The sequence below is a fragment of the Haliaeetus albicilla genome, chromosome 1 (genome assembly GCF_947461875.1).
Source record: "Haliaeetus albicilla chromosome 1, bHalAlb1.1, whole genome shotgun sequence".
In the NCBI taxonomy this organism is placed as follows: domain Eukaryota; kingdom Metazoa; phylum Chordata; class Aves; order Accipitriformes; family Accipitridae; genus Haliaeetus; species Haliaeetus albicilla.
In genome coordinates this window covers 9,859,132-9,882,450 of record NC_091483.1, presented here as the reverse complement: position 1 = coordinate 9,882,450, position 23,319 = coordinate 9,859,132, and the positions used below count along the sequence as shown (strand labels likewise).

Here is a 23,319-nt window from a genome sequence, read left to right as displayed (position 1 = left end):
CAGCAGTGATAAAGTCATCCCTGTGCAGTTACGTGTACCAACTTCCAGCTGGGATCTTGTGCTTTAATGTAACAACCCACTGGACTTACATTTACACCTGCAAAAAGCTACTGCTGAGAACATGAAGCAAACTAAAGGTCAAATTCAGCTTCCAGTTCAATACAGGAGGCAGCCAGTGGCAGCAGCAGAGAAATATCGAGATCAATACCGAACCCAAGGTCCTTATTCACGCTGAGTGGGGTTTTTTTCCATAGAATAGCACTGTCTCAAGAAATACTGTAACTCGGTAGTACACACACAAGGAGATGGGCTTCTGGCTCCATTTAGCTCAATGGTATCAAAATAATAACTGAATTCTGCAGGCGCATGACTTCAACCTCCATTTCCCAGCAGACGAAACACTACATTGACAGATGTGGTGAGCAGCCCGCTAGTACATGTCCTCTGCTTTGTACAAGGATCCTACAGAAAAACACCCCAGAGAACAAGCACGCATTCTGAAGGTAAACTTGCCATTTTATGATCTGAATTACAAGTTTTCAAACTGTTATGTTCTGACTTCAAACAGAGCAGTTTTTTCAGAATACTTAATAAGCAAAGGGCTACTGCAGAAAGCAAATTCAGGTTAGACAAATTTGTGAGCAAGTCAATGTCAGAGACCAAGAAAGTTAGCTTTAAAAAAATGAGGCAGACCAGCCACTTGAAGACCTTTTAAGTATAAGAGACAGAAAACTGGACTGGTTCATCCCACAGCAGCCACGCTGCCATTCCTCACTGCAGGAAGAGGTTAGAGTCATCCTGCTGACAAATCAGGCCTTTCACTCCACAGTCATCACGCTCGCCGAACCCCCTGCAACCCCCAAGTACGAGTAAACCCTGGGATCACCGTGGAGTGCAAATCACACATTTGAATTACTAAACAGCCACCTGAGGTTTCAGAAGACAAAATAAACTCCAGGAAATAAAAATTCAAAAGTCCAAGAGACCCTGTCAGTTCGAAGAGCGAGACGGTGAAGGCATCCCTCAGGAAAGTGCTACCTCCAAGCTCTACTGCTTTTCCTAGAAAGGGTAAGACAGCAGCTCAACTGCCTTTCCCATGGAAAGTGGAAATTATGGACAGCCACTCCTCATCTGGAGACAGCCAACGCAATACATGACAGGCTTGGGCTTATTTTCCACATGCCTAGAGAATGTCTAACAACAAACTCCTATAACATCACCTGAACCCTCCAATTCTTGACATCTTTGCTAGAGGGAAGGCCCTGTCCCAAAATTCATCAATACTCCTTTTCAATCAATTAGAAAAGTTTGAGTCCCACAAGAGTCTTCTTCAAGCCCGAAAAACAATCAGAGTTCTTCTGTTAGGTAGAAAAGACATTTAGCCCTCCCCTGCCCCCCCCCAAGTGTATTTTAGTCAGTGATTTAATATGACTATGTAGCATTTATGTAGTCACTTATATCTACATTCTTATCCCTCCTTTTTTTTTTTTTAATTCACAATTTGAGAAGAATGTGAATGAACACATGACAAATTCCTTCCCATCAACAACTTACGCACACAACTCTGACATTCTTGGAAAACAAAAGCAAGTCTTCAGAAATATTTCTGATATGAGTTGTTAAATTATATTCGTGCAAGTACCCTGAATGTTGAGAATCAGTCTTCTGAATTGGCCAACTATGGCTACTTTAGGAAAACAAAATAGTGGGTTCGGTTTAATTTATTTATACTCTGTGATCGCCTGTTTGTCTGTGTTTTAGTGATGCTCTTTGATGATCCAGCAAAGCATTAGCCACTTCAAGGAGTTCTCTTCCTATTGAGCATTTTATTTCTTCAAGCTGATAGGCTACGATGGAATTTTTCCATTGCATGTGCTAGCATTTAACACATCCTACCGTCACAAATACAGTAAGATGAACTGCAACGTACGTTTGCTCTATATATCTATAATTGCATTTCTAACGCCACATATTTCCCCACTAAGACTAGTATTCTTTACTGGGTTGGCTATATTTAAGAAATCTACTAAAAAGCAAAAATTTGGCACTCATCTAGGTCCTATTCTGGAGAGACCTCAGGCTACATTTGCAAGAGCAGGACCTCAGGAATGTAACACTTGGAGCCAGAGACCCCTGTCCCCACAACGTACACATTTGGGGATTTTTACATCAAGCTAGCACTAGTCTGATCCCAAAAGCTGGCCATCTGTAAGAGGATGGTGCCCCCAGAGCCCGTCGTCTTGTTTAATGTCTCTTTTTTTCCAATTAACACCAATAAGTGCATTCCAAGATTTCTCTGCGACACAAGACCAACGTGTAGTAAGCAGGGCCTACTGAAAGAATTGTTTCAAAATCGCTCTCCTCATCCCAGCTCAAATGCTAATGTAGACACAGCGTCACATATGTGTATGCAATCACTCATCAGGCCCTCTAGAGCTTTATTTAAAGGGAACCCAAAACTCCTGCTGAGACAAATAAAACCAACTACGAGGTCTTTAAAGGGAGCTGAATTGGTCTCTTGAATTAATAGCAGTTAATCAAATTATGCATTTTGATCGGAATTCTAAGTGAACCTTGAGGTCTTCTGATGACAGCTAAAACCATTCAAATATGCCCCCTGTCTTGCCCTCAGCTGATCTTAAACATGACCATTTGCCACAGCACAAGTAATCTGCAGTTATTCACAGCTGTCATATCACTTAAATGGTACAATTCATGTATTCTACAGAATATACTCAGTTCTCCTAACCTGTGCTTCGCTTTTGATAAATTACAGAAAACAATGAAGAAATAAAAGATGGTCTATATTTCTCCTCTTTTTCCACCTGCTTTTCTACATGGAGTATCAGTTTTGCAGACTTCCGACGGAAGACACACACTATATCTATTCAAACAATTTTTAAGGGTTTAAAAAACCCCGCCAATCCACATATTACAGTTAAAATTATTTTTCCATGATACTGCACCTATGAGTTACAGAGAAGGAATCTTGGGCGGGGGAATAATAATTATATTAACTGGTCCTTTTTAAGATATATTTCTCCAGAACAGATTTGATAAGTTCAGTATGATTTTTTTTTTTGTTAAGAGCTGTCTTAGCATGCTGTATAACATTTTAAGTAACATTCTTTGCCTGCTTTGTTAACTCCTTTCTGTAGCCAGTACTTCATGATCCTACAAGTGAAATCATAGAAATAGAACTACACCATAAATGTACAGCTGCCTTCCTAACAGCTGTTTTTGAGGTTCAGAGGACTCTGGATCCAACAGCCCTGTTTCCAAGTATTTCAAGTGCTTTTATACTCCATTACACCTTTCGCCAAACACAGATCAGCATACACCACACGAACAGTAGCAGTCAGTCACGCTTATGATTTCTGGAGATAAAAATGTCACGAAAAAAGGTTCTGCTTGTCATCTGCACAAGAAGTCTCAACAAGTAACATGATTTCCATGCAACCCCTACCCCCTTTTAATTGGGAAGAAATGCATACTAAGGCTGCAAGAGATGAAAGAAAAAGACTACATCTACATGCAGGAGACAAAAGTTTCATTTCTTTCATACTATACTCTTTCCAATGACATGGAATCTGATATGTATTTTGTATTTCAAGGGCAGAAGTGATCTGTTTTAAATTAAGTTACGACTACCTGCACAACTCAAGCAATTTCCAAAGCAATTTATTAAACAGACAAACGTGGGTTCAGTCAAAAGAGAAATAAACATTTCGATAATACCCTCTTTTTCTTGAGGGGGAACCCTTCATAGATGCTGGGAAACAGTAAAGGGAAAAAAGATCATGTCACCACAGTGTTGTTGGTCATGCACAATACAGCCTTATGCTTCATCAAAGTTTTCAACACAGGAAACAGGTATATTAGAAAGTGCTTAATTCACAAGTTTTTTCTGAGTCAGCTACCGCGGTTGCTTTGAATGGCTCTAAAGAAACAAGCTGTAACCAGTGCTTTCATACAGCTTCAATAAAACACATTTCAAAGCCAAAAAGGCCCAACCATCTAACTGCTTTCACAGCCAATACTCAGTGCAGAAAAAACTAAACAAGTTCCATTCTAGTAGGCATGAATTTCATCTGATCTCCTGGTTGTAGCTCTCTCAATTGAGAACAGGAGCATCAGGTTTTTTGTTGTTTTGCGGGGTTTTTTTTTTTAAATCCTTTTTTCCCCCCAGTCAGTGGAACAGGGGGAGGAAGGATGAATCCTTAGCTTACTAATGTCCTTAATTTTCCATCAACAGACTCCACGTAATTATTTGAAGTGCCTCAACACTTTTGATGGTGGCACGGATGCCTGCGACAACATAACTATAACTTGTTCCAATTGCCATGAAATCCAAATCCAGGCTTACAGGGTATCTATGTCTCCAGATACACCAGTGTAGCTGTGGTCTTCCTCTCTGCCACATCACCCCAAGCCCCTCCCAAAATATCAGCCTCAAGGTATTCACACAGTAACTGAGACTTGTCCTGGGACACAAAAAGGAGTTCCCAAGTATTGCTTAATTTCCTAAGGCTTTTGTAAATATAAACTACAATATCCACAGAGCCCTTAATCACCTTGAATAAACAAGTAATATTTAATGCATACCAGAGTATAGGTGAGGACTAGATAGGGTAAACGTACACCTGTGTAAAGAAGTTGAGACCTGTCTGCCTGCCGAGTTCATCAGATCATCAGACTTGCCTTGGACTTCAGGGGAATTCTCATTTATCAAAATATAGAGAATTCACCAGTACCTGGCAAAATCCATCAGTAGCCCGTTGTTACCTTACCCTACAGCCCCTGCTCATTTTTTAAAACTATCTTCTACCTCACACATCGTATTTCTTACATAAACTTTTCTGGATCAAGTTTTTGAATGTAACTGGTTAATGAGCAAATAAATGCAACACTCTTGTCATGACAGGGTCGTTTTAAATAATTAACCTGCCAGATCAACTTGACATATGGATGACCTGCAAAAGCCAATATGAAATGGAGAGGAAATAGGAACCCCAGCTCATCAAGCCACAGAGAGTGACCAAACACAGCTGAGAGAGGTTTGCCTTCCAGGCACAGTAAAGTGCAGTTTTCAAGACTGGATGTTTTTCAATGCTCCTCACCCCACTCTATGTGAGAAAAGGAGACATTTTACCCTGCTTTTTTGTTGCTTTTTTCCATTTTGATTCTGTTGGGTTAGGTTTTTTTGTTGTTTTTTTATTTGATTGGTTTTGCTCTGTTTTTGTGTTTTTTTGGTGTTGGGGTTTTGCTTGGGGTTTTAGGTGGTTTTTTTGTTGTTGTTGGGGGTTTTGGTACAAATAGGATGGGCTGGCTGTGTATTTAGAAGACACAAAAAGAAAATCATCTTCTGGCAGAGGTTGATTTCTAAGGGTCCAGACATACCAGCAGAGCTCCCACTGGCAACATCAGGTGAGAGCACTGACTCTGTTCATTGCACCTCCTACACGTAATACCCCTATCACTGTGACATGTAGAAGTGCTGCTAATCCTTAAATAAAGGGCTGAGCCTTGCCGTGGATAATGCCAGAGCAGAGTATTACTAAAAACTTTGTCAAGACCACACTCATTCAGCTTCTGAGAAGTGTTTCACATCCTTTTCTTTTCCATCTCCCATTTCTGCAGTAACCCTGAAGTCTAGCTGTAAAGCAGGTAACCCCATCATGTAGCATTAACTCCTGTTGTGCTGTGGACCACCACAACAGACAATCTTATCGTGACAACGCTGTCACATGGGTGCGGTAATTTTTGAGGTAGACCACAAAGCCTTACACAGACTGATCTGGATGGACTGAGAAAAATTAGTCTTACGTTGACCAGTCTTTTGTAAGGAATCCCAAGGATTTAATTAAATTGCTCCTTGGCTCAGAGAGACCCAAGTTGCTATTATCACGTGGTGCCATTCAAAGGAGGATAGGGAGTCATATGACGACTCCCTGCCATGTCTGTCATTTTTATTAGTCCAACTTGTGCAACTTAGAAGCAAGTCCCAAGGCTTGCACTGCCTTCATCTCAAAAGGAGTAGCAGGTTCTAGAAATCACATACTGAACAGAGAAGCACAGAAACCATGCAAGTCTCTCACTTACTGAGCACAGACAGGATCCTGCAATGTAAACATTGCTTGGCAGCAGTTTTAGCTTTCCAAAGAGGCAGTGTTTTCTTTGGGTCGGCTGGTCTTCTCAGCAACCAGCATACATGGTCTTAGAGCCCAAGTGCAAACCCTAGAAATGTACAGAATTGTCTACAGCCCTAGTAATAATACAGGTGGCACTGTCCAGATTAAAAAAACAAACAGACAAACATGGTTTCATAACGGAATACCTTCTCTCTGTTGGTTCATTAGGCACACAATAGTAAAAACCAAAAATGTCTTTTGTGTGCATTCATGATTGCAGGCAACAGGTTTATGTTCTGCATCACTATTTGAAATGCATTCCCACATTAAGGTGTATTAAGAAAACATTATGGGGTCTCCTGTAAAACAGCAAACTACAGGAGAGTCAGAGTTGAGGCTGAAATTGCAGACTTGATATACTTCATTATATCTAGGTACGTACTGAATAGCTTGTAATAATACTCACTGTTCCAAAGACTTTTGATACATAACCAGAGGCTGTTTTGAGGGCCTAGAAATTGTATCACTGCAGGAGGCCTGGGAACCGAGACCACCTGTCTTCATTTTGATGGGACACTTTACTGTTTACTTTTTATTTTAAATTTAAAGGCTGGCCCACAATTTACCATCCTTCGTTTTTTAGACCCCCACATGTAACTCTCCAGACAGCACGCTAAAACCTTACTAGTGCTTTCTGAATCCAAGCTCTGCTTAACACAGCCGTGGTGGCTCCCACCTGCTTGTTTCAATAACCTCTGCAACAACAGCATAAGAATACACAGCACAAGAGCAGAGAGGAGAACCAAACTAGCTCCAACATATAAAGACATGCCTCAGAGCAGCAGAAAAAGGAAACAAACAAACAAAAAAATCACCCCAAAACCTCTTTTGGCTTAGTAAACCCAAGGAGTTTTAAAAAAAATAAAAAAAAAATATTAAAAAAAAAATCATTTTAAGCCTATGAACCTCTTCTACCTTTTTCTGTCCATGTTTCTCAGGGCTGAGTTTCACCCAAGGAGAGGAATCTCTAGCAGAAGCTTCCAGGAGTTCCCAGACTGCACTGCATCCAGTTTCAGGTGCTCAATGAATGCTACTGCACTGTGTCCACAAGACTGAAGTCTACTTTTGACCTCAACTCTTTCCAGTGCCCTCCTTAGGCCCTCGGTGGTAACAGAAAAGCACATTTCATTTCCCACTCCCAGATCCACGCAGCACCCCGTCAACACAGCGAGGGCACTGGAAGCAATCTGTGGAGAGGTCTCAGCCAGTCCAAAGTGCTGGGTTCTACATTAAGCCAGAAATACCTTTTGGTATAAACTGACAGCCCTCTTCGGTGCTGAAAGGGTTCTGCGTAACTCAGTATTGCCCCCATCTGTAAAATGAATAAATTACATTTCCTTCATAGGATGCTCTGAAAACTACAGCCAGAAAAGGAACTACAAGAGTAAGGTGCTACAATTAGCAATTGCCGTCCTTTTTTTCTTTTTAACATCATGGCAAACATGTAGAATAAGTCACAGAATGCTTCCATTTTCAAGGCTAAACCATCACGGCATTGTTCCACCCCACTTCATTTCTGCCATACATTTAACCTTTTGGGTCCCATTTCTCCCGTAGAAATCCCTAAATATCCCAAGAAGCACAGTTCCCAGGATATTTGTCAGGCAGCTGAAACCACAAGGTGTTTGAAGCTTAATGAGAAACCTTGCTCACATATGTTGTGGAACCACACTTCAGGCAGCATTTCCTCTGCAAATTCTAGAGATTAATTACCTAGCCATAAAAGAATAAATATCAACCCTAGAATTATGGGAGGGAGGAAGGGGGGTTATGCTTTTACTTCAATTAGGAGAGTTCAAGGAAAGCAAAAAAATCATTAGTGTACACCTGATCAACTTCCTAAGCAAGCAGAACCAGGAAATAAGATCACAATCACTTCTGACTTCCAGAATGCCCAGCGCTGCCTTTGCAGTCACTTTTATTATTTTTCTTTAACACGAGAGGCAATCTAACAGACAGAAATCCAGGCTCCTGCTACACTAGAAAGAAGGCAAGAAACAGCACTGTTCTAGCTAAACACAGCAGTAAGACTAGGATGACCATTCTGGGCTCATTTTCAGTTGTGTTATGAAGTTTAAATGGAAGCAGATCAAACTTAAATCGTGAAACTCAAAACTTCCCTCCTCGTACAGCACACGGGCGCAAACTCTTCTTTGTGCAAAACTAAAGCTATTAAAAAGCCAAGGATAGAGGAGCATCCTCCCTTTAAACTGAAGGATATTGATCTAATTATATTTACAAGTGGAAATTTAAACTTCAGCAACACTGTCCGCTGAACATACCTACGTGAATGCAAGGGAGTCACAGGCAAAGCAGGAGAGATTCCCACGCAGCCTCTGCCAGCACGGTCCTGGTCAAGTAAAGCACTGGCAAGCACAGCGTACAGGCAGCTTGGCTAGTGTGTAGGAGCTGGCTGAGTCACGAGGCACATGGCCATATTCATAACACTTTCCTATGTTAGGCCCAACATATCAAGCACCCTACGAAAACTCAGCAGGGAAACTCCAATAGCACCCATGTTAATGAGTTTCAAAGAGATTCTTCCAACAGTCAGGCTGCATCTTCCTCTATTTAAAGCACACATGGGAACGAATTTTGCAAGATGGGAATGTACAACTTCTTATGGATTCAAAACACACTTCACTAAATGCTTTTCCTATTGTATCCTTGAGCTCAGCACTTACCTTTTGTAGGCTTCACGGCAGCATTTTCGTAGCCTATGCTTACTTACAAAAAAATTTACATCAACAAATTTCTAGGTTTCAAGAAATCTCTCCTAAATCAAACAGTCTTTTTCAAATGTTCCACCTGAAGTTTTCCTGTAAAATACCTTGTTTTCCTATTCAGATTAATTTTTAAGCTGTTAAGAAGATTGTGATCTCACAGGTACTCACAGAAATTTTTCCACTACGATTGGCTTCTTCTCTTTCAGCCAGAGCCCGCAAGAAGTTACCTTTCAGTTCTTTTCCTACACTTGCTAGTGACCTAGGAAAAAAAAAAGGTACAATTATTACTATTTATTATTGCCACAGACTCTGGGTTCACGGTTGGGTTAAGTGTTCTGTAAATATAAGGAGACAGTCCTCAGCCTATCGTACCTAATTTGTCTATTGCCTGTTCTACTTTTACAAACCCTTAAACCACTCTTCAAAATTGATCACTACTGCACATGTACGATATAGCAGCAGTTTATCAAAAAGTGACTTCTGCTAACACGCATTTTCCCTTATATATCCAGAGTAATATAAGCGCTTATTTTTTATCTCCAGAATTACGGCCAAAGTCACGTTTTCATAAGAACACCAAATTTTCACAGTGTACCAATATAAATCTAAACAGATTTAATACTTCAGTCTTCAGCCAGCAACTAACCAAATTAACTACTACATACTTAAACTGCTTGGTGTGGTAGGGTCAATATAGTTTCTGTATCCTTAAGTACAAAGCGTGAAAAGAAAAACCAATTGGGCACGGGGGTGGGGTGTCAGTATGCAGGGAAAAAACAAACAAACAAACAAACAGGAAAGGATACCATACACTAAAAATTACTCGTCAGCCTTTGAACACAGTGCCCTAGAACTCAAACAGTCATTAAAAATAGAAAACACGCATCAGATGGACAGAAGTACTGAATATTGGACAAACCCTTCAACAAAAGTGTGACTGTTCAAAATGGTTTCTACAAGTATCTTACCCTAATCTAAAGCCCTTCTCCATCTGCAGGGGTCATTGCACTCGCTCCAACGTACTCTGCACGAACGAGAAGGAAGTGGAGACTTCCTAAATCTTGCATTGAAGTGGCTTCACTGCAAACTTTTCCCCTTTTCATGTCTGAAGTAGTGAATGCTGACTGGAAAGTGCACTCTCAGGCAACCCAAGGCAAACCAGTGCCTCCAAGTTCAACACAGATCTACCTGAAAGGGGAAGGATTATTACATCCCCCCACTATCTCAATGTGAGCTCTGCAATAAAAAGCAGTAGCATTTGTCAATCTAAGTAGACAGAATACAGCATCAATAAAGATCTTTGTCAAGTGTATAATGTATCAAATTTCAAATAAACGAGTGCCACAAAACGTGAAAAATTCCCTTTGGTTAAGTTTTTCAATATAGACATGCACAGTAATGTCCTTCAACTGAGTGAAAAGCCTGCATCTAAGCTTCAAAATTCTGATGCAGAGCTATCAGGTCAATCTCTGGCCACTTAACCAGCTGTTATCCAGAAGCACCTTAGTTCGAAGCTGTTTCAGAAGTGCATCTGCCGCACAGTAAAAGTAAAAAATGAAAGACTAACGTATGGATTAAAACACCTCAATTAATTAGATGTAAAAGACAGATAAGAAACAGAGTATTGAATTTTCCTTTTCCTGTCCAGTTAAGAATTCTAGATTCCCAAAGTATTCCTTTATCTAGCAGAGGTTATACTAAATCAACAGTAAATCTATGTTTAACAACTATTCTAGCCAACTTCACTTGAAGTCTCCGGCTACTGTTTTGAACCAGAAGGGTATGGGTGCCTGAAAGATTATGTTTTTAATCACTTAAATCTTATGTTCCAATAACAGACGTCACCTTTTCTTAAAAACCTTATCTTCCTCCCATCCTTCAGTCACCAACAAAATAATCACTGACCCACTTGCAGAAAACTAAGATATATAAAACTTCCTTTTTAGTAAGTATCATTACTTCTGCATGAGAACACACTGAGACATGCCCGAGATCAAGCTGCACTGCTTCTGAAAAATATAAGGTATCGCTGGCTGGCCCTGTCTAGGCCAAAAATCACAGTGTTAAAACACTGTGTCAGGGTTTCGGCTGGGATAAAGGTAACTTTCTTTCAAGTAGCTGGTATAATGTTATGTCTTTGGTTCAGTATGAGAAGAATGTTGATAACACTGATGATTTCAGATGTTGCTGAGTAGTGTTTATACTAAATCAAGGATTTTTCAGCTTCTCATGCCCAGCCAGCAAGAAGGCTGGAGGGGCACAAGAAGTTGGGAGGAGACACAGCCAGGACAGATGACCCAAAACTGGCCAAAGGGAGATTCCATACCATGTGATGTCGTGTCCAGTATACACAGTGGGACGAGTTGGCTGGGGCGGGCCAGGCGGGTGCGGATCACTGCTCGGGAACTACCTGGTCATCAGTCAGCGAGCAGCGAGCAATTGCATTGTGCACCACTTGTTGTGCATATTCCAGTCCTTTTATTAGTAGTAGTACTAGTATTACTACTACTACTATTATTGTCATTTTATCGTCATCATTATTATTATTATTGTCTTATTACTTTCTTCATTTCTGTCCTATTAAACCGTCTTTACCTCAACCCATGAGTTTTACTCCCCTCCCTTCACACCCCCCCCCCCCCCCAGGATTCTCTCCCCCATCCCACTGGGTGGGGAGAAGCGAGCGAGCGAGCGGCTGCGTGGTGCTTAGCTGCTGGCGGGGGTTCAACCACGACACTTTTTCACCTAGCTTTGAAGAAAATCATCAAGTCCAGTCTGGCCAAAAGGGTTTCAGATTGGTACAAAAAGAAGCAAACAATGAAACACCAACTTGAGCAATAAAATATACTAACGTGCAGAGTAACCTTTTCACAAGAGATCAAAAGGTTCCTTAAATCGTTAAGGCACACTCAAAGAACCATCAAAGGTACGGGGCCCTTGGTTAAAAAAAGTCAGTGGAAGTAAAAAACGCCACAATTTTTTAAATAATCCTGTATAATTGATTGACAGAATTCCAGCTCGGGGTTTTGCTCTTTCGGGGGTTGGGGGGTGCTTTATATTATTCAGGGTGCAGCCCTCATTTTTTTTTCCAGCAACACCAGCGTATCTAAGGCTTCCGGTAGTTTTTAAACACACACACACACACACACACACACACACATTCATCGTCTAAAAATAGATACCAAAGAGGAAAGCTACTCCACCGTTCATATTTAATACACCTACCTTCCACACATACACACTTACTCATTCCTGCCAAACTAAGTCTAGCACAGACAGGCACAATATCAGTACTCGGAGAAGTTAAATGGGTACGCTGAGCTCTGTGCTGGAAATTTCAGTTGGGGGCAGCTGTTGACCTCCCAAAAGAGCAAAGCCAAAAGTTTTATTTTTCATGTGAATTTCCTGGGAAACCCAAGTAAAATACTTTCCACGGTCCAACTGTTGCTACGCGTGCGCTGCACCTAACCATGCTGGGCAGAGCTTGCTTTTCGTTATTAGTTTCTTCCTTACTGTTCTTATCTCAACCCATGAGTTTTACCTGTTCCCTTCTGATTCTCTCCCCCATCCCAGTGGGTCAGGGGGAAGTGACTGAGCAGGTGCATGGTGCTTAGCTGCTGGATGGCGTTAAACCATGACACAGAGCTAAAACACTGCAGGCGCACCACAGGTATAAGGCAGCAGCTTTTCACAATCCTTGAGATAATTCCAAAAGGTCATTATTGTGCCTTACTTGCTGTGTTGACTACCTGGGGTGTATTTCAGCAAGCCTAACTTCTGAAAGATGCAAAATAGGAAAAGGCATCATCTGATATGTATGTATTTTGTAAACACTAGTCTTAGCAACAAAGCCTCCCTTGCTCTATAGAAGATGCTTCAACATCTACAAAATGAAGAAAAAAAAAGAAAGCCTGGATTTGAGTAAAATAAATTAATTTTCCTACGGCCAGTGAGAAAAACCATCAACAACGATATTACGGCAGAATAAAACATTAGGAGTGCAACACATTATTGTTGAAGTGACACAGAAGTAAGATCACTTGGAGCAGAGCTTAGTATTAACTGGCTGCTTTTTTGTAACAAAAAGGGTGGTGGGACAGAAGGCCCCTGCCTCCCCCCCCCCCCCCCCCCAAAAAATCAAAGCAAGCAAAATAATTCTTGAGTCATATCAGAAAAACAAATGAAACATTTGTTCATTTAGATCAACCATTTTAGAAATATATCAACATCATTTTATCCTCACAACAATGTCCCTAACGGCCTGAAAGTAAAAGAAAAATAGTTCATGGGACCAGTGAGTGCAGAAGCAGAACACGAGATGTGTCCTCTGCATCAGACTCTTTACCTCTTTGAAATCCCCTGTTTTAAATATATACTATTACTATATATACTGTTACTGGATAAAGAATAACAGAAGGTATTGCTGTCAAATTTGAATCGCAAAGAAAGCGGAAGCAGGCTCAGGCTATTGCAAGGTAAGCCTTTATAAATTTAGAAAACAAGAGCGTTCAAGAGAATGAGGAGCTTAACACTTAACACTTGAATTCTAAAACTCCAGGACCTGGAAGCATCCCCCAGCATCTAAGCAAGTACTTCCTGACGTAGGGACAAAGAACTTCTTTGTATACCTTCCACTTTTTTTCACTGGCAAGGATTTACTCCTTTATTTCCTGCATGAATGTGTATGTTATTTCTTTGAGTCTTGGTCTTTTTCAGTTCTTTGCCCCTTGGGATGTGCATCGTGTACCTCGCTATCCCAGCTCAGAGATCCGTCTTTCCTCTCGGGGCTTGCCCACACAAGAAAAGTGCACCCATTTACCTTAAGGGAGACTTTCAACTAAGGTAGTTAAAACAGTACAAAAGGTCGCATGATTATTCTTAAGACTGGCTTAAACCAGGCTCATTTCAGTGGCAAACATAATCAGTCAGTAACTGACCTGACTTAAACTGTCCACAAGACACTGCAAGCTTCTGTAGACATATTTTTGCATTGAACCGGTTCAGGAAAAAAAAAAAAAAAAAAGATCAGTTTGACTTTAACTCAACATAAAGAATTGCAAGTTTCTGCAGAAATAAGTGTGCACTGAATTTTAATAAGTTCCAATTAGACATGGTTCTCATCTGAATAACACCACATATTCACTAGGAAGATGCAGCATTTATGGGAACATTGTATGAGCATTTGTTACTAGTCAGGCTTTGTGAAAGAAAGAAGATTTTCTCTCCCTGCCACAGCAGCACGTACGTTCTCCGCAGCCTAGTTTACCATCACAGCAGAAGACTGAGAAAAAAAGATCAAGGCATTCCACTCTGCAGAAGTTCCCCCCGACACGAACAGGCTGAAATTTTGGGGTGTGACTAGCTAGGAATTCATGAAGGCCACGTAGATGTTTGTTTCAGCTTCCTGCCAGGCAAGATGAGGGAGTTCTCTGAGCAGGGAGGAGCGGTGAGGAATTCCCTAGCACCCACCAAACACTACTCCTGCCTAATGACAGTTACTTAACTTGCCATGACATAAAAAAATTGCTGTTTAAATGAATTAAAAAAAAGTTACTTCCTAAAATCTGCATTAGGTCCTTCACAAAGATAGAGGATTACAAATTATATACTAGTTCAGAGAACATGCTTGCACGTTACAACAGCCCTTGAAAAGGAGAACACAGAATATTTCGTTATTAGCATGAATTTATGCATCTCCAGCATCACACATGTCACCATAACATTCGTGCACTGCCCGAAACTACTCCTACCACTCAGTTCATGCCTCAGCGTACTTACTGAAGGATGCTTTAGAGTGAAAGCCCAATTTACAAGGCAGCATTATCTCAGAGGCACTCTGACGCTAACTGCAGTCATTCGTACTTGTCACTGTACATTTCTGACCGACTTTTTAAATTGTTATCTGCACCTCATGGGTAGAGGCCCACACTGGGATGCTACTGGGCTAGGTACTGTACAACCCTCCTGCATTTGTGAGCTTTGAAACCAAACACCCAGACACAGAAAAGCCTGGTGGAAAAAGTAAAATACAGGAGAAGGTTACTCTTCTCATATTTCAAATGGGAATCTGAGACATGCTAAAATTAAGCAACATATCCAAAGATAACACAGAATGTTTCTTCAAAAACGTTGTTATTGTCATCAACTTAGTGGCATGTGATCCATAACTAGTTGTGTTGAGTATTAATTTCTATATTAACTTCTCCCCATCTGAAGGTATGCTTTTCCTGCACATACAGAAGAGGATGCATTAACAATGAGCAACACTCTTGACTACAGTTTCCTTCAACAGAAGCAATACTGAAAATAAGTATTACAGTTTAGCAGAAATAGAAGGGATACTTTTCTGAAGGAACTTGTTTGGGTACAGAAACTCCTAGTGACGTTAACACTATTAACTCTTGGTTGCTCTTTTTAATGCCATAAATACAATTCTTACTTTATGATGCTCAAAGGTACACTTATGAAACCGTACATTTCCACACTGTCTTGTTCCTTCCAAGCTGCTCTCCTCCTTCCAAGAGCTCCTAGCATCTGCCACCATCCCACACACCTTTCTCACATTCCCAGTTCAGATGCCTTTTGCTTGCAGCATGCTTTTTTTGGTCTTCACCGATAGGCATTAGTGAAGCAGAAAGAATGAAAGCTCTTTCTGAACTTGGGTTATGGTTCCTCGATTCTTATTTTGACAGGCTACACTGCTTTTTTTTCCCATTTTGTTATGGTTCCCTGGGGCTTCATTTACTTTATTTTCCTACATCCTCTACCATGTAGGCTTTTCCTGAGAGCACTGGAGTCACAGTTGGAAACAGAACAATGTAGTTTAACTTTTAGAGAGCCCCCTTGACCTGAAGAATGCTTTTTATCAAACTGAGATAATGGGAGGAACATCTAACAGTCAGACTGTTATTCTTCCAAAAGTACGCTCTGTGTTCCAATTCAGCAGAAAGCCGGACTGGAAAGCACATTCTCGCCTAACTTCTGCAAAGCAGCTGTGTTTTGCAAACACCTGCCCCGGGATTAGTGGGGAGACAGGCATAGGAACTCAGTCCCAAAGTTTCTCCCTCATGTCGAGACACATAATTTTTATTTTAAAACATTTGAAGTTTCAACCTCCCAGTGCCACGCACTTACAGTGTTGTGTCCTGAGGCAGGACTAGTACTTGAGCACTTTTCCAAGACATCAGATGTCTATTTGTTTTCTTTACGGAAGGTATGCACACTTTAAGAAGGGAGACACTGCAGTACAAGATTATGCCTTGGAGACCAGGGTGTAAGGCTGGGACTGGAAAGATCCAAGTTCATCATCTCACTCTGTCACAAACATGTAGCGCAAGCTTGGCCATCAGCTCCGTTTTCTTGCGCCTTAATTTCCAGTCCGAAAAGCTGGGATGACTCTACTTCTCCAGCTCAATGAGGACAAACACAGTAAGGCCGCCTGAGACTCCGCAAGAGGCACAGCACTTAAAAAGGCATTGGGGAGCATTCCAACACTGTAGTAACATGGACAAATACTCACTCGTTTATGTTCAGTCACATGAATCGTAAGCTTGGTCAACCCACTTTTCATTAGCAATTCTTCTCTGCAAGGATGAGAAAACACACCCTCTCCACAGTAAAATATTCCTTTTGTTAAACGTCAGCGTGGTTCTGCAGGCTGCCTTGTGGGAGTATCAGACTGGCTCGAGACCTATGAATTCACGTTCTCGGGCCTTTCTCCCTCCCCGACAGACCTAACGCCACAAGCGTACTTGCCCCCTTCAGCTAACTCGCCTCAAATGGGATGCGAGGTTCAAAAGAAACTCATGCAAGGGTAGCCAACATCCATTGAAATCCTAGTAAAGGTAAGCAAAGTAAGAAAGCAGTCTCTGGCTGACCTACCACATGCAGCCACAGTAAGATAAAGCAAGAATGAAGGCAGTGTATCAGCGTTGTCAAGACTGATATGCAAGGACATATGTATGACTGATTTTTACTGCACAGTGCCATTTTTTTTTTATTTTAATGAAACAATACAGAGTATCTTCAAACTACAATGACACCACATAGTGAGAACCATAATCCTTTAAACCATGACTACCTGAATCCATCTACAAGTTTGCCTCCATTTTAAAAAAGATAAATGAAACAGGAGTAAAAGAAAAAAAAAAAAAAATCACTGATGTACAATGAGCTGTCAGTCTGACCGTCAGGGTCCAGTCCTCTACTCTCTAGCAGTACTTCCACTGTATTCCAGTGGTAAGGCAAAAACAGGCACCCAAAACATCAACTGACGCCACAAGCTGGATTTGGACTACTGCACACACAGATGTCTCTACCTAGAGACAAAGGGAAACTACTTCCTTTCTAAATAAACATGATCTGGGGCTGCTTAAAGGGGAGGTCTAGATTTAAAAAAAAAAAACAACCAACCAAACAAACAAAACCCCCACAAAACTTCTTTTGGTTCAGCTTTATAAAATAAAGCCTGCTGATCCTACTAACCAACTTTATGTATTATGTTCACTTGCACTTCCCTGCAGCTCCTATAAGCAACACCAAAAGGTAAAAACCGTCATGGGATCTTTCTTGTATTTTACAAAGACAATGATGCAAGGAGAAGACAATTTCTTAACCTTCTTTGAACCTAAAATAATGGCATCAAAAGGCACTAGGCAACAGCATTTGTATAACAAGCTTCTGTCTGTGAGTCTGCAATTTTATTACATAAGGCATGTGGCATCACAAGAGCAAAGGACCCAAGCAGGAAGACATGGCTAAGAGTAAAATACAAATGAACTTAAAATCTGTTGTATCTCTGTTCGTGACCTTGCATACTGTAAGCATGCCACATCTCTAACAGTGTCAAAACTTCTCAATTACAGCGAGAACAAGCTCTGGCTGTAAGGGCTTGGTAAGCGAGGAGCTTAATGCTGGCCTCAAGAGAAGGGGGTGTATACACGGGCAAAACTAGGCCCAGCGTGACTGTGCTGCATTTCACAAAGTCCTTTTAACAGTTGTGGAGGTCTCTGCAGCCTAAATGTACTCCCTTAAAAGCTCTCTGCAAAGCTCCCACTGAACCTCCTAACCCCAAGATCTTGATGTGAACAGTTCAGGGCATACCGACATTGAGGTGCACGGTATGTACTATTTCGTTACTTGTGCAACTTCATTTTAAAAATATTTTTACTGCATGTGTGTCTGTGCTAAAAAAGAACCAATCCTGACATCAAGGAATTAGATTAGAAATTATATAGAAAGAGAAGATTAAACTTTGAACTATTTGGACATTTTGGAGCATATAAAAGTTTGTAAAATCTGCTATAAAATTTTTGATCAGTGGTTACATAGCTGAACATACAGGAAATGCCCTTCTAAAGGACCTTAATACCATACATTTCATCGTTTAATAAAATGAACAAGGAACTGTAACAATTATACTTACTACATGATATTTGAAACACTGTGGAATAAATGATTTTTTTTAAGAAAACATTGGAGTTGCTTATGCACTTCTCTGCAACACTTTCCAGAGCTATCGTAGATTTGGCTTGTATTGAGAAGCCCACACCTGACAAAACACTGGCACCAGTATTTCAATCGGTCCAAGCTACAAGTAACATGGTCCTGTCACTTATCCAACATTCACAAACTTAAAAAAAAAAAAAAAAAAAAAAAAAAAAAATCCTTTATCACCTCTGGTTAAAGCCCTAGAATACACACACTGCTGCCTGTTTAAAGCAAAGGAGGGAGGAAATTCAGGCAGAAATTTTCCTAGGGCCACTATCATAGCTCACCATCTATGACAAAAGATAACTGTATGTCCTATATGTTGTGCCTTCTGCACGAAAGAACTGGACTTGCAGTCTTGAACTCGAGACAAAAGCTCAGCTGACTTCGGGAAGCATCCTGAACACATGGGCCACAGCTCATGACAAGGAGATGTATTACAGTTGGGCTGTGGCATATCTTTTTGCCCATTCCAAGCTGGACTAGCAGCAGGCCAAGCCAGTCCCCTCACATAGGTTGGAGCAGCCATGAGACCTTGATTCAAACTTCAGCAGCTACAAGGCCACGCAAAAGAGCCATTTGGGGAAATACTATCAACTATTGAGGTATCACGTGGTGAGCAGTTAGGCCCATACTGTTGTCAGTTTGTAGTGCAGAAAGGCATCAAAAATCTAGGAGAGAAACACACACACACACCCCCTTTCAGCAGCAAGAAGAGAAACTAGCATCTAGAAGACTTATTACTATCACACCTCAATCATGACTGTTGAAGAATGAAACTGGATTTCCCTTCCTGCCCCCCGCTGCCTCATTTATCTCCATCCCCAATAGCTCCTCCAAAACTCATATCAAACAATTAGGCTCACAAGGCAGAATGAGACACAACACCCAGACATAAAAATGGGAGAAAAAAAATCCCTTTAACATCTTTATGAAAATGACAAGACCTCAGGGAATGATGTCAGAGACACAACAAAAGTAATCTTACTCTAATCTAATGTTGCTTTTACTTGCTACAAGAAAGTAACCTTAAAATATAGATTTTATAAGTAACACAGAAACAGAGTAACATTTTGTAGTAGGCAAAATGGGAATTACACATCGCATTCTTACAGAGTGACTCTGTCAAACAGGAAAATCATACCTGTAGATAAAAAAACCTATCTCTTTTTCCAGACAAACCCGAAATTTACAAAGCATTGCAGGGCTACAGAACTTTTCAACAGCACCTATGTCAAAAGCGGGCTCAGACTGCAGAGGCTACTATACAGCTGTTACGCCCTACTCTTGTACTGTGCAGATGCTACGGCTGCTACTACAGGAAAAAGTAGTGCTTAAGGCTCCAAGTCTTCTGCTTATGAAAGTAATAAGGAAAAGACACAGCTTCTTCAGAAATGCACAAAAATAATTCTATTCCCCATAAGAAAAATGTTTCTTTCTGATTTTGTGTTTAATAAGTAAAATAAAAGTGAGGCAGGTTGTCCACATATACCATTTTGTCACGCACACAAGCTACCAGAAAAAGAGTTTTGCTTAAGGTATGATTGATTTGGGGTTGGGGTGGGGTGTGTTGGTTTTTTGGGTTTTTTTTTTTTAACAGAGTCAAGATGAAGACTGCAAGGATTCTGCAATATGTCGTTCAATCTCCAGGCCAAGTAAAGCCCTTCACAGGATATCAATTTCTACTTCATAGCATACAGATAAAAGCAGCTGATGATTTCTCAGCAAAAAAATTCACACCTAAGCTTCAAGCCCAATCTGTAACAAACTAGTAGTTGTGTATCTGTATAAATTTTCACTACCTTTTCCACATTAAGGACAACCCAAGCACCAAGTGAGCCCGGAGGGTGCACACATTAGCTGGGCAATGGCTCCAGCCGTGACTGAAGATGCCCAAGGGATCCTCAGGAGCTAGGAATAGCTGGGGCACGCTGATGTACCATTTGTACACCGTTCTACCCAGATGCTTCCGGCGCTCCCAGCATTGCTGCATGTGAACGTCCCTTTCCTACGCTATAGGGAAGACACGCAACCATTCCCGCTACACCACGAGAATTTTTCAGAAGCTGGAAAAAGTGCCAAAGCCTGGGCACTGTTGGGAGTGTCCTGGCTAACAGTGAATTGCCTAAATGGCAGAATGACCTCTCCGAGCCATAGGTGACCCCTGGGAGCACCTTCTTAAGACATGGGGCTAAGGACACCTGCCACATTTGTGCCTGCAGTTTCCAAGTCACGTGTGGAATTGAAAATTTCCCTGTTTAACAACAACCTGTCTAGAGATGGTTCTGGGATGTCTAATCTCACAAAGAATTTTTTTTTTCAGAAGTGGTTACAGAAAAGGAGCCGAGATTCAGAACTATGCAACTACGGTACCAAATGTGCACATGTACAGCAGAAACACCTGACTGGCTATGTAAGACATATTACAATATTAACCTTTGCTCGTCACAAAAGAACTTTTAATTCAGTATAAAAAAAAAATTAAAGCATTTGTAATGGTTAAGCATTTCATTGTATGCAACTACACTTCTGGAAACGCAACAGACCTTGGAATTGGGATGTTATTAGTAATGGAGAAACTTACATATGACAGTAAAGATACTTATCAAGATGTCATTCGCTGTACAGGCCAACAAAGTAGATTTAGCAGGATACCCCAATGCATTTACAACCTTTCTCCTGCAAACTTAAATGATTTAACTATCTTAAACTGTGCCCCAAAGTTGCACTTCTTACACAAAACTCTTACTTCCAACTCTGAGAAACAACATCCACCTCTTAACCCTTTTTACTCTTTGTATCACAGTCCAGTCCTTCATTTCACACTGGGGAAAGTGAGCTATAAAGGAGCTACTGCCACACAGCCCCAAAGCGACAGTTGCTGAATTCCCTCGCCTTCTGGCTCACGCACATCGCTTTCCTTGTTTGACAGCAGTGCCTTCCACAAAGAAGGGGAGCTCACAGGACACTTCCAAGCATCGGACAAAATTGTTACTTAAGCGTACAGATGTATCGGGGTCACAGCAGTCAAGATTTGCTAGCCATCTGCCAAGAAGAGATGGCTTCCAAAATTGATTTCCTGAGAATATATTAACGTTTTACTAACAGGTGCAACAGTACAGGTGAAAGTTAGATACTCACTATTTCTAGTATAGCACAGAATTTGCTATAACAACCAAATGAAAAATCTGCTCGTGGACAACGGAACAACAGTGCAATAATCTTTAAAAAAACTGCTTCCGCTCCACACCTGGCCCCACAGTCTGTCCAACTTTTGCTGCTGACTACCATCACATCACAATTATCCAAACATGAGGCGCAACTCTCATCTGACTTATGCTCTTTCACTGGACCCACTCTCCATGCCTACTCTAGTAAATGAGAACAGAAGTATCACTCTCAGCTTCTCCTGTAGACTAAATAAGGTCCTCTGTATTTGCCACTTTTAAATAAACGTTAATAAGCCTTGCAGGCTGAATCAGTTCCCATCAGACCCAGCCAGTGCTTCAATATAACACAGGTTGAAGACTCCTTGTTGCTCCCCTTCTTCCTTTGCTTTATTACCAAAAAACAGCTGCTTTATACAGAGAAAAGTCACGCTGGGGAGGAGACTGCAGGAGGAAGGAGAAGGGGATGGTTGAGAAACATGAGCAACAGCCAGAGGCTACTCCCAGTTTCCTCAAAATAACTGAGAGTCCACTGCTGGGAGTAAGGCTGGAGCAATGGCTGACGGACACAAATATGTGGCAAAGGCAGGTTCAGGTGGAATGGGGAGAGGCAGCACACACCTGCTTGCTCCACCTCACAAGTGCTCCATGTTCTATGTCCAGTTTTTCTGAGGGGAAAAAAAAAATAGACTTCTAAAGCAAAAATATTTAAGGCAGCACACTTAAACGAGGTGCTCTTATCTTTTTTGTGCTTGGCTGCCTGACCATTCTCCATTTCAGTTACTTGGCTGCTACTTTGCATATGAGAAGGAAGCCAGAAGTTATGCACCTGTGTTTGCCCCTGTATTCAGTATTCCTATTAAGTCCTAAAGCCCTATTATGTGGTAGACAGGCATGCAGGATTGCCCTACTCAGGTTACAGTAGGGCAAGTGAGGGGCTTTTCAATCCTGAACAATGATTACAAAGAATTCAAGACAACACAGTGGTTAGACTTGGTCTTACAGCTGAGAACAACAAAAACATTGAATACTACTGAAAACATAGCATTTATTACAGCTGCTACTATGCACCCAGATACTTATGTGTGAGAAAAGAATAAGCAAGGTCCGACCCAGCAGGCCCATCGTCAAACATGACCAAAAAAGTCCAACTCAGACAAACCAAGTTTATGTACAGTACGGTTTGCAGTATCACGGTTCTACACATTTTCTAGTACAGTTCATAGTGTCAAGAGGAACTTGCTTCTTGCATTTTGGGAGATCTGCTTCACTGTAAAAGTTGTCACTAGGACAGCTGTTCTGATTTAATGTTATTAAAAGTTATGGAAAAAAAGCAGCTTCCACTTCATCAGAACCTGTGTTTTCAACAGGCTTATGACAAACACTGATTTTGCCCTGTGCGTACAAGTTACTCTGTATAAAGCTTAAAGTCTGCAGTACTAACTTATCAGATCAGAGGAAACAGTGAGTGGTATATATACACACCATTACACATATTTCAAAGTTAAGTTTCTCAAGCAGTGATTAGCAGCTGTATGTCCACAGACTAACCTTACAGGTTACTATCTTAAAAAAAAAAAAAAAAAAAGTAGAGCTGGAGTTCCAAAGGAACCTGACCCTACAATTTGGTAAAAACAAAAACTGTGCAAGAGACACCTTATGGATTATCTGTGCCAAGATACCAATAGAAAGGCTTTGAGGAAAGACAGAGGTCAGAAGCCACTCGGATAATAATACAACATGCTA

The 23,319-nt window shown here is 41.0% G+C and overlaps 1 protein-coding gene across 1 annotated transcript in view; it reads right to left on the bottom strand.

Annotated features, from left to right (window-relative positions):
• CFAP299 (cilia and flagella associated protein 299) overlaps positions 1–23,319 on the bottom strand; it is a 230,993-nt gene that overhangs the window by 136,294 nt on the left and 71,380 nt on the right. The window contains exon 3 of the mRNA XM_069779042.1: positions 9,086–9,176. Within this exon, the coding sequence (XP_069635143.1) occupies positions 9,086–9,176 (91 nt within the window). The remainder of the gene's footprint in view (positions 1–9,085; positions 9,177–23,319) is intronic.